This window comes from Protobothrops mucrosquamatus, unplaced genomic scaffold (assembly GCF_001527695.2).
Source record: "Protobothrops mucrosquamatus isolate PMUCROS unplaced genomic scaffold, P.Mucros_1.0 scaffold8602, whole genome shotgun sequence".
Classification (NCBI taxonomy): Eukaryota; Metazoa; Chordata; class Lepidosauria; order Squamata; family Viperidae; genus Protobothrops; species Protobothrops mucrosquamatus.
Window position 1 is genome coordinate 1 of NW_015394396.1, and position 12159 is coordinate 12159.

The 12159-nt window shown below is 37.2% G+C and overlaps 1 protein-coding gene across 1 annotated transcript; it reads right to left on the reverse strand.

Annotated features, from left to right (window-relative positions):
- Nucleotides 1-380: 380 nt before the first annotated feature.
- On the reverse strand, nucleotides 381-11849 carry LOC107300821 (calpain-3-like; the record flags this gene model as incomplete). Its single annotated transcript, XM_015830110.1, has 13 exons — nucleotides 11740-11849; nucleotides 11235-11525; nucleotides 9816-9885; nucleotides 9496-9614; nucleotides 8551-8684; nucleotides 7607-7775; nucleotides 5788-5919; nucleotides 5018-5101; nucleotides 4614-4699; nucleotides 3473-3550; nucleotides 2794-2954; nucleotides 2502-2671; nucleotides 381-481 (listed from the first exon to the last, which is right to left on the reverse strand). Coding segments are annotated over exons 2-13 (1595 nt in total), but the record flags the coding sequence as incomplete, so codon positions are not given.
- Nucleotides 11850-12159: the final 310 nt, after the last annotated feature.

A 12159-nucleotide genomic window follows, 5' to 3' on the forward strand; every position in this document is an offset into this window, starting at 1 on the left:
ACTTAGGGCTTTCTGTTGGGTAGGAAAATTACTCTAAGATATCATATTTGATTTGCCGTCACTTAACAATAGTGATATTACCAGTTGTTGGATAAATTATCTAAAATAATGCCATAAATTATAAGGAAGTTCTGTGATAGGTTGTGTAGGCTTGTGGCACTTTAACAGATGTAAAAAAGTCATACATTAAGATGATCAATATTATTGTATTTTCTATATATAATGGGCCATGTGTAAAGTTCTATTTCTATTAATATACTTTTCAAATGCCCTTGGGATGTGAATTATTTGAGTATGTCCCTAAATGCATAATTTGGGATACTGATGCACGCTTTTAAGACCGAGTGGATTTTCACCTAAAGGTCACTAAGAAATCTAACCTGGAAATTTCTGAAGAGTGAAGTAGAAAAGGAGTTGTATTCAAGATGTTACCCAAGCAATTAATAGGTCTTTCACAGTCTGCTCTTACCTCTTTCGGCACCTGTAAAGCAAGCAAGGTAGAAATACAATTAGGAAAAGGAGGGAAGATGTCTTATGATTAAAAATCTATGTTCACAGTTTTGGCAAATATAAGTTCAGCTTAGGATATAGGTAGTCCTCGACTTATAACAGTTTGTTTAGTGACCGTTTGAAGTTACAATAGCACTGAAGTGACTTATGACCATTTTTCACATGACTGTTGCAGCATCCCCATGATAACGAGATCAAAATTCAGATGCTTGGCAACTGACTCGTATTTATGACGGTTGCAGGGTCCCAGGGTCATGTGACCACCTTCTGTGACCTTCTGACAAGCAAAATGGATAGGGAAGCCAGATTCACTGAAACAACCGTGTTACTAATTTAATAATTGCAGTGACTCACTTAATAACTGTGGCAAGGAAAGTCGCAAAATGGGGCAAAACTCACTTAACAAATATCTTGCTTAGCAACAGAAATGTTGGGCCTAATTGTGTTGATAAGTCGAGGACTACCTGTACAAATATAATTACATAGTTGGAAGCTGCATTTTCCCCCCATTATTTTTTTTTGAGTGAGAATCACAGAAGGCATAATGCTGAACATCATTAGAGATGCTGGTGCTGAATCCTGGGCTATTTTTTTTTTTAACTTGGGGACATTAGGAATTTGTTTTGTCTTTAGCCAGTATATTGAAGGCATAGATTGTATCAACTGGGGTATCAAAATGGGTAATCCATGAAGACATTTTTCATTTATGGTTTAATGTGTTAAGGGAGCAAAGGCTGAAGGAATTTTGTGGTTATTGACACGGTTTTATGGTTCTAGTGCACAAATCCAAACAAGTTTTAAAATAGCAGGTCATTGTTAAAAAGCCATAAATTAAAAAATAGAAATGTCAAACTACAGTATATATTCTCTGTCAGTTAATTATCAATAGTCCATATTTTCTTTATTCTTCAATAATACCTTCATCTGTACTCTTTGATTAAGGATAATTGCTACTGGATTTGACTGAAATTAGAGTCAGCAAACTAGCTATCAAATAGGAAACATTTTATTGCTACCATTGTACCCTCTTGCATTCATATTTTGATTCAACCATGAAACAAGGGAAGAGTTTGATTTCTTTTAAGTTCCAAACAGGAACTTAAATAGAGCATAGTAACAGTAATACTTAATTTATGGCATCTAGTATTTAAAAAGAAATCTAACACTTGTGTTTTATACTTTTGTCCAAGTAGGGGTAGAATTTGACTTAAACCCTTACATTTAGCAACTGTTCAAAGATAGGATGTCACTGCGAAAAGTGTCTTATGATTGATCCTCATGCTTATGACTCTTGCAGTGGTCACATAATCACAATTTGGGCAACTGGCAACTGGCATGTATTCACAATCATTGCAGTGCCACAGGATCATATTGTCTCCATTTGAGACTTTTTCAACTGACTTCTGAGAAGCAAAGTTAATGGGAAAAGCCAGATTTGCTAAACAACCATGTGTTTTGCTTAAGACCACAGCAGAAAAGATTGTCAAACTGGGTGCAGTCATAGGTTGGCTCATTTAATGACTGAATCGTCTAGTGACAGAGGTTCTGGTCCCAATTGTGGTTGTAAGTCAAGGACTTACCTGTACAATTAGCTGGCCTACGATATATATATATATAATAATAATAATAATAATAATAATAATAATAATAATAATAATAATAATAATAATAATAATAATAATAATAATAATAATAATAATAATAATAATAATAATAATAATAATAATAAAGTTGGAAGGGACCTTGGAGGTCATCGAGTCCAACCCCCTGCTCAGGCAGGAACACTACATTATTTCAGACAAATGGCTGTCCAGTCTCTTCTTAAAAACTTCCAGTGTTGGAGCATTCACCACTTCTGGAGCAGGCTGTTCCATTGGTTAATTGTTCTAACTGTCAGGAAGTTTCTCCTTAGTTCTAAGTTGCTTCTCTCTAACCAGCTCAATTGTGAAGTAGTAGGATGTGATTAATTAGTAGCCTGGTGATTAACATACCTCGTAGATAGCAAAACCAATTGTGAGGAGATTGGCTCCTAGTCTGCGCTCTTTTCTCCTGTTTTTCTGCATCAGTGCCACCAAGAAACTGCATATCACCTCTGTATCTTCTGGATCATCATCTTCTTCCAGGAGTTTCAAACGATATTGGGGATTGGTCCAAAAAGTGTCTACAAATGGTTCCCCCCAATTTAAATTACATTTTAGTTTCCTACACAATGTTTTGACAGTTCAATTCTCAGTTCAATTCAAGCAATTGAATTAACCAAAGTATTCCTAACACTTGATTTACCTGGATAGTTACGGCAGCCACCTGCAGTGCTGCCTCGCACCCATTGTCCTTCTGTGACGGAAACTGTCCATGTATGAAGCTTATCAGCCTCAAGTGTATCAGGGGTGAGATTACAAATCTCCAACTTTGTGAAATATCTCAGAAAATCTTTGAATGATATCCTAAGAGTGGGAAACAAGGATACGAATGTCACAAAGATGCAATCAGCACAGTGCATTTCATATGATTGCTGCTATATAGTCAAGTTAGAAAGGGGCACGATGGTTCAGTGGTTGAAGATACAGAGCTTGTCAGCTGGACAGGTGACAGCCTGGGTTCAAGACCCACACACCACACGACGGGGTGAACGCCCATTACTTGCCCAACTCCTGCCCACCTAGCAATTTGAAAGCATGCAAATGTGAGTAGATAAATAGGTACCACTTAGGTAGGAAGGTGACAGATTCCATGTGCCTTGGTGTATAGTCATACTGGCCACATGACCAAAGAAATATCTTTGGACAATGCTGTCTCCCTTGGCTAAAAAAACAGAGATGAGCATGGCCCCTTAGAGTTGGACACAACTGGGCAAGGGAAACCTTTACCTTTAATCAAGTTAGGATGTTAAAAGCAAAGATGAAAGGATTCCCCAGAAATAAATGCATCCTTTTTTAAAACACAAAGAAATTTGAATGTTTACCAAAACTCGCCATCCTCTGCAATTTTATGTTGCAATCGGACCTTCTCAGCATTGTCAATATCATTCCATTCATCTGAGCTGCAAAAAAAGAGAAAACCTTTATTAGCTGATGAAAATGGGATTACTTCTTCAATCATAAAGTTTTCGATTCATAATCTATTAACAAAGTTTATCATTTATTCATTTAGTAAATACCAAATTTAGTTAAACTGCTTCTTTTTATTTCATCAACTGAAAACTCAAATTGTTGTTCCTTCCCTACAGTTGTACCACTGAGTATAATATTACAAATTATCATGCTCTTAAATATAATAAAGAGTAGTCTCAATTCTTTCAACTTCTCTGGGATTCTTCCCAGAAAAAAAACAAACCCATAGTTTCCATGTTTGTCTTCAGAACACTTGTGATTTTTTTTCTGTGTGTCTGTGTGTGTCTGTGTGTATATTTTAAAGCTTTAAGCTGCTCAGAATTGCTGGGAGTCAGGTTGACTATAAACTGTATCTCTCTATGTATATATAAATAAACAAACACTTGAACTATGCAAACTTGTTTCAGCTTTAATTCTTAAATCTACATGAGTCCAATCTTCAATCCATATACGCAGGGGTGAAAGTTCTCTTCATGAAGTTTACTTACATAAGTCTCAGTTGATTACTCAAAAATTATGCTTCCCACACTTTTTAAAAATAAAGCAGAATTATATGTCATGTGTTCGTGTGTATACACGCATATACCTTTTCAATTTTTTCTTATCTGAGAGACCTCAAATAAGAAAAAATTGAAAAGGTATATGCGCGTATACACACAAACACATGACATACAATTCTGCTTTATTTTTAAAAAGTGTTATTAAATCACTGAATGAAGAATATGCAGTATGCATATGCTTGATTCTGCCCTCCTTATCCTATTTAAAATAATTGATCTTTATATTTAAAATAGTTGTCAAATTTTGTTAAAGAACAGCCTTAAAAAATAAGATGGACAAAGAAAAAAGATTTAATTTCTGACCTTTACATCAGATCAGGAGCAAGATGCTAATGTTTCCGAGCAAACTAAAGAATACAAGTTTTTAAAGTGAAATTAAGTTCTCTTATTCAGTGTACATCAATGGCTTCCAAGAAGATCAGTTTTTGCTTACTTGTCACTCCAAGCTCCATTCCATTCTACTTGTCCCCAGGGATTTCTGAGCCTCACCAGTTTTATCTTCTCCCCTTTAAGTGTTGACTTGGTCATAGGAAGGGGAAAAACACATAGTTAGAGATGCCCTGAAATTACACAGCATATAACTCCTTACAGATTCTGGCCTGTTAAGTCAGCCAGATCAACATGGGAATCAGTGAGGTACTAGATATCATAGCCCAACCAAATGTGGATATTAATGAAATTTCCTTACTATTTCCAAGATTATTTATGTTTCACTAATAGTTTAAAACAATTATTCCTTTTTTCAATAATGAAGTTGCTTGACACAAATCTTGTATAGAAAGGCAAGAATTTGTTAATGAATGTCAGGCTTGTTGATTAATAGACTTCCATACTTACATCTTCTACTCCTGTGACTGAATATGCATGACCTGTGACCAGTCCATTAGTCATGCGCCTTTCATACAACAATGGAATGATGGTCTGTTAAAAGCAGAGAAAGCTTTTTGGAATCATTACAGAACTTAGAAAAGTTTACTTCTTGGTCAGATGGGCTCATAACATCTAACTCTAGGTCAAGTGCAAGGTGCTAATTATCACCTATATATCATAGAATCAAGAACTGCAGAAGTGGAAAGACAAGCAGCCTTCCACTTCTGATTGGACTAGAAGACCTCCAAGATCCCTTCCAACTATTCTATTCTATTCTATTCTATTCTATTCTATTCTATTCTATTCTATTCTATTCTATTCTATTCTATTCTATTCTATTCTCCTTATGTTCAATGCTTTGCTCTTGTTGGAGACCAAGCATCACAGCTGGGAGGAGGGGTTAAATGGGGAATTAGACTGGAGTAGTTATGTAAGGGCAAGAGGTCAAGGTCTGAACCCCTCCCCCTCTTAAATGCCATTGGACTTTAGTATTTAATAATATCTGTATAGTTTCATTGGAAAAAAAGGGGAAAATGCCTCAATAGATTATAATTTAAAAGCAAATGCTTGCCTGCTAATTATTATTGGGTTCATAATTCCAACTTCATTAATCATAATATTCTAAAATTCCAGTGCTGCAAACTGAACATAATGCAAATCTTTCAGGAGATGCAGTTAGCGAAGACATCATAAAAACCACATGGTTCTTACTGACTACACATTTGAGTAATACAAACCCTGGTTGTTCGATCTTTTGTTTCTTCATTTGACTCGTTTAAAAATTCAGAATTCACCTTCTGCAACTTTTGGATAATGAATTGTTCAATATTAGTTGTAGGGGCACTTCCATAAATAAATCCTGAACTGTCCTAGGACAGAAAAATAGAAAGGAAAAGTAGGAAGATATTATGAAAAATGAATCAGAGATGTAGCATAGACCGGTACGCTCCCACAGAGCGGGCCTCCTCAGGGTGCCGTCGGCCGTCGGCCAAGCAATGTAGGCTGGCGACCCCCAGGGGGAGGGCCTTCTCTGTGGGTGCCCCCACCCTCTGGAATGAACTACCCCCCGAGATCCGGATGATTCCGGATCTCCTTACTTTCCGCCGCGCCCTCAAGACATGGCTTTTCCAGCAAGCGGGCCTGACCTAGGGAGGATTTTAGGTAGGGATAATTTTNTTTAATCGGTAACACAGCTGGGAATATTTGGTTTTAATTTGGCTTTTATCAGGGTTTATTCTTTTGTATTTTTGTACTGTGTATTTTTGTATTTTGGGTATATTATTTGTTTTAATATGCTGTGAACCGCCCTGAGTCCTATGGGAGAAGGGCGGTATATAAATTAAAATAATAAATAAATAAATAAATAAATAAATTAATAATTGAATACTATTATAAATGGACAAAGATGCCTAACAACATAAAATCTCTTTAGAATTTAATTTTTATGTGTTGCTGTATCTTTAAGCAGAATATTCTGAAGCCAGTCCTTCCTGAAAGACTAGAGGTGAAACCAGCAGGATGACCTGGAATAGGTTCTTCTATTCAATTAAATCTGCATTTATAGGCCCAAGGAAAAGGCCTATAGCAGGGGTGTCAAACTGCCGGCCCGCGGGCCGGATGCATCATAGTGAAACCATGCCCACCCCATTGCCGGCAATGGCAAAAAAGTCACAATACGTCATGACACGTCATGTGACGTTGCAAGTTTGACATCCCTGGCCTATAGTATCTAGTTACCTTAGGCCTTAGAAACATAATTTCCTAGGTCCCTGAAGAAGCCCTGCTGAGTTAGGTACCACAACTGGAAGAGTCAGCCAGCATCACTTGATGTGCTGCATCCAGAGTCAGAAAAGGGAGTGGTAGAGCAAAGCCCATCCTGAATCAAGGAATGTGCTGAGCTAGGCTGGCTAAAAAGCACTACTATCTATTTTTGCATACAGGTTGGATTTTCAGCTCCTTCTGTTTTTTTTTTCTTTCTCTTCCTCTGTTGTCCTTTCTTTCCCCACCTATTTATCAATTAGTTACTCTAGTAACAGTAATTCTACTTTCTTTATGCAAAATATTCTCTTTCCAAGGCAAATAAAAAAACTGCACAGAAGATACACTGGATTGGTCCTCTTCCTTAGAAACTGAACTGTATCCATTGTTTCATTACTATCCTTCAAGGATTTGTTTGAATGCTGTTTTATCGCTGAATGCTAGTTCCACACCAATTACACATTTCCCTTTTATGTCTGTTTCCCAATGTCATGCTTTCATTGTGTTATCTCCCTTGACACCCGAAGTGGTAAAAGAGGAAGTAAAGAAAAAGATTCTTCATTATACTCCAACCTATTTCTCTGAGGCATGTGAGGACACTATTTTTGAGATCCAGATTTGCTATGGGATCCATAGCTTTTAAGTATTCTTCAGTGCAAAGATTTTATTTTCGTACTGATCCCTTGCTGTGATACATTCTCAAGACTCATTCAGTGTCAAATTATCACCTTGATCTTTTCCTGAATTTGCACACAAGATGAGCCAAGACCTATTACAAATACATTACTCAAAATATACCTCAATGGAGCAAGCCATAAGTGACCCTCTCTCAATGGCATGCTTCATGATTTTGTATGTATCTTTAGGAGCATCCTTTATTTCATAAAATTCTGTTACTCCTCCTGTGAAATCTTCCATGGCCTCTGTGGTGTTGCCTCCTTTTAATGCTTCATAGGACCCATGAAGCCTGAAAAGGAACACATAAAAAGTTAAATGACTCTCATTGTTAATCTCCATCCATTTCTACATAGATCAGTTTTATCTCCAGATGGCAAAAGCTTACGCTACAAGAAGAGCTAGCTTCCTTCATAGTTGTCTTCACTTATTTGACTTAACCATAATTAGATTTATTTGGATTTTACAAATGTGACTAATTTGACTAATGTGACTAAGTCAGTCATTGCAGATTATAAGCCATAGTTTATTACTTACTTTCAGACACCTTATGCAAAAACATAGTTCTCTGGGAAAGGTGCAAGAAAAGAAGACGATGACCAGCAGCATGGTGGATGAATGAGTACATCATTAGAAGGACCAGGTGAGGAACAGATCATCCAGGAGAAAATCTGTCTATGTGGTCACTAGGAATCAACTTGATGATAATGATGATTATGTGTCGTTCACTTGATGGCACATAATCATCATTATCAATATCTGACTCCAACCATTGTGTAGAAACCATGACTCAGACTACTTAATATGATGGAAGCAGTATGTGTTTTGACCAAGAAGTAGAGCTCCCATTTTATGTAAAGCTATAGAGTGTAAAAAAATGCAGCATTTGCACAAACAATGGAACTGATGAATGCCAAGCAAAAAAGTAGAATTATCTTTATTGCCATCATTAGGTGACCATGTTATTTGTGAAAACTGCTACTGTTTTATATCTACATGTTTCAATCTCAACATGAACAATAAACAATAGGTCGTAGAAAAGGACTGAATGGACAAAACCTCTTTACTTTGCATAAGCTTTTTCCAGTAATGCACTCCAGAATTCATTCTGCTGGGAGGATTTAGTGAAGACCAGATGTTTTCCATATGTTGGTAAACGATCATCGATGATAACTTCCACCCAACTTCCATAACGCCAGAACTGGAAGATTTGAAGAAAACAAATTAGAATTCACCAAGGTAGACAGCACAAGGTGTCACTTATGATCAAAAGCTGATTTATACACTATAAAAGGGACTAGATTATATTGTTTCATGATTAAATCCTAATAGGAAAATACACTTGTCACCAGAAGGCGCTGCATGACTGGTTTTGTCCTATTTGGAACTCATCAGACATACATTGCACTGTATGATTCAAACTATCAGAAATTGAACTCTTGGACCTTTGCACTTTAGATCAGAGGTCCCCAACCTTTTGGGCACCAGGGACCGGTTCCACGGAGAGAGGTTTTTCCGCGGACCGGAAGGTGAGTGGTTTTATGTGCTGCCCGTGGATGGGGCTTTGCTTGTTTGCACAGACCAGTTGCTGGCAAGCCATGAACCGGTACTGATCTATGGACCGGGGGTTGGGGACCCCTGCTTTAGATGACAATTTACATTGCTTTGACTTTAACAGCTAGCCAGGTCTGGGTGCTTAGTGGTTGCGGGGAGGGATCTACCCTATACAATCTATTGGAATGATATATGCAATCCATTTTCCTTTAAGGAAACAATCCATTTTCCTTTAAGGAAACAATCCATTTTCCTTTAAAGTACACAGAAGTTACTATTTATCCATATGGGGAACAGTGAGAACATATATATACTGCATTATTCTGACATTAGCAAAATGGTGATTAATATAGGCTTTTCATTTCTGGGTGTACTTCTGAGTTACTATCTAATAATTAGTAGATCATAGGGGAAATGCAGAAAGGAATGTCCACTTGGGTGTATTTTACAATATATACCTGGAAGTGAAAAATCCCAGCATAATCTTTTGTGAAGGTCTGACCTTCTGGAATGACCCGGAACAATAATTTTTCATTCAGGGTCAGACAAGCAATGGCAGCCAGAAACCAACAGTCCCCTGAAACAAAACAAACAAGGTTGGGCACATTCAGTGACAGAATGAAAAAAAATACATGCAACTGAATAATTACTAATGGTATTTTTGTTCTTCAGAAAAATGTTTTACTCCATACATTAATTAGAAAGTGGTAACTGGTAAATTCATTGGATAAATAAAATATTTTAAACCCCCAAAAACTGCAAAGAAAGGATTTCATACCTAGTTCCCCTTGACAAATGTCAGACCTATTAGCTCCACCAAGGATAAAGCGTGGATTCTCACAGATTTCCTAGATAAAGAAATACACTGTTGAGAAACACACACACACACACACACACACACTTTGATAATTAAGGATTGCAAAGAAAATTGTCTGCCACTGGTGTGAACGTTTTGATGCTTTGCGATCAAAATAGTGCATCTTCAATTCATATATCTTGAGAGGGTTAGATAAGCAATAACCCTGAAGTTATCTAAGTGATAACTCCAAAATGTAGCATTGAGTTGTATAATCAATTCACAACAGGACTGAAAAATTTTCTTGATCAGATGCTTCAGTTTCTGTATAACAGGGGTCTTCAAACTTGGCCCTTTTATGACTTGTGGACTTCAACTCCCAGAATTCCTCAGCCAGGCACACTGGCTGAGGAATTCTGGGAGTTGAAGTCCATAAGTCATAAAAGGGCCAGGTTTGAAGACCCCTGCTGTATAAGAACATCAGACTTTTTTTTTTTTTTACTATAGAGCAGTATTTCTCAACTTTAGTTGAGACATGTGTCAAGACATGTGGATTTCAGAATTTTCCAGCCAGCATACCCCAGCCAGCATAACAATGCATCTTAAAGTTGCTAAGGTTGGGAAACACTGCTATATAGAACACTCTTGTTACTGTAAATGTGTCCATGCATCACATTACTGGAATAAGTCTTCTGGGTAGATATGTCCCCATAACTTTAGTCTATGACAATGTTTCTCAACCTTGACAACTTTAAGATGTGTGGACTTCAACTCTCAGAATTCCACAGCCAGCATGGGAGTTGAAGTCCAAACATCTTAAAGTTGTCAAGGCCTATACCATGGATATCTATTGGATTTTGCTTCATCCTGCCACCACATTACCAGCTCCACTACTTTCTTGCATCTGGATGATGACACAAGACATGTACAAAAGGAGCGGACCTTGCTGCACAACAACATAGTGCTAAATTTGAGGGAACAAGCAAATGCGCTACCTCAAATTCTTGCTTTCCAGATATTCTTTTAAAATTATCCATGCTTTCTCACAGTGTCATACTATACAGGGTTGCTTATGGTCCACCAAAACCTTGTATGCCACAAAAATAGTGGCTACTAAAAGGTAATTTTTAAATTGGAAGTGAGAAATTATGAAACATGTGTTAAGTAATCGTATTTGTGATATTCAGCTGTTAATTCTTTTTTTTTTTTTCTGACCCCGTCTTCTTGTCCATGTCTAGGTTATTGACTGTAACCTCCCACATCACACAATTCCAAGATTTCTCAAAGATTTCATTCGGAGATATTGTGCATTCTGCTTTTCCATTTGAAATAATATTACATAGATGACTTGCAAATATTAAGCATACGCTAATCTTTAGATTAGACAAGAGGCCTACTCACTGAGGGTCTTTTCCACTCAAATTTGACTGGGAGCTTTTGACTGAAGAAAAGGGAGCTGTCATTAGCTGGAAAATCTGGATCTTCATAAAGGGTCTTCTTCTCAAGGCACTTCTTATGAAGCTCCTGAAAGGTTTTCTCCTTGACTTCAGTGATGGGCTGGTTGCGGCTGAGGATGGCAGAATAGATCCCTCCCGTTCCAGCACCTGTTTCTGTAGTTGTGGTAACATGCTGACAGGGAATTGGTTCAGACCCAGTCTTTTGAACAACAGTGCTACTGACAGCGGACAGCATCTAGATGAAATTGAAGCAAAACTATCAATTAAATTATAACAATTGAAAAATAGACTAGGACCTGGAAGGAAGTGGAAAAAAAAGAAGAAACGACGTTGCACAATCTCTTCTGCAGACTGAGTTTTTTCTCTTCCTTTTTTTTTTTTTTTGCAAAACTTCAAACAATTTTAGGAAGATCCACTGAGTTGCATAGATATCATCTTGAGGTTCTTACAGTAGTTAACTCTGTCCTTTCATGTCAAAATCCTCATTTTAGCAGGAAGCAAATTTGTAGAGTAACTTCCATTTACGGATTCATATGTGTGAGGCGGGCTGTGGTGTGCTTTGTAAAGGTTGCAGTTCTGACAACTAAAAATAAACTCTTAGGAAGCATATGGGCATGGAGGAGGGGATGAGGAAAGTTCCCTTCTCAGGGTTGGTTCTTTCAGTAAGACCGAGAGTGCAAATGAAAGTGCAAGTGAAAGTGCAAATGCAAGGGAACTTTACACAACGTTTTAACCAGCATTTAGAAATAAGTAACTCCACATACAAAATTACAGGGTGATGATACAATTCATTTTACAATGATGCATCCAACATAGAGATGTGCTAAAGCAAAACCAACTTTTCCAAAGAAGGAATATTCCTTCCTGAT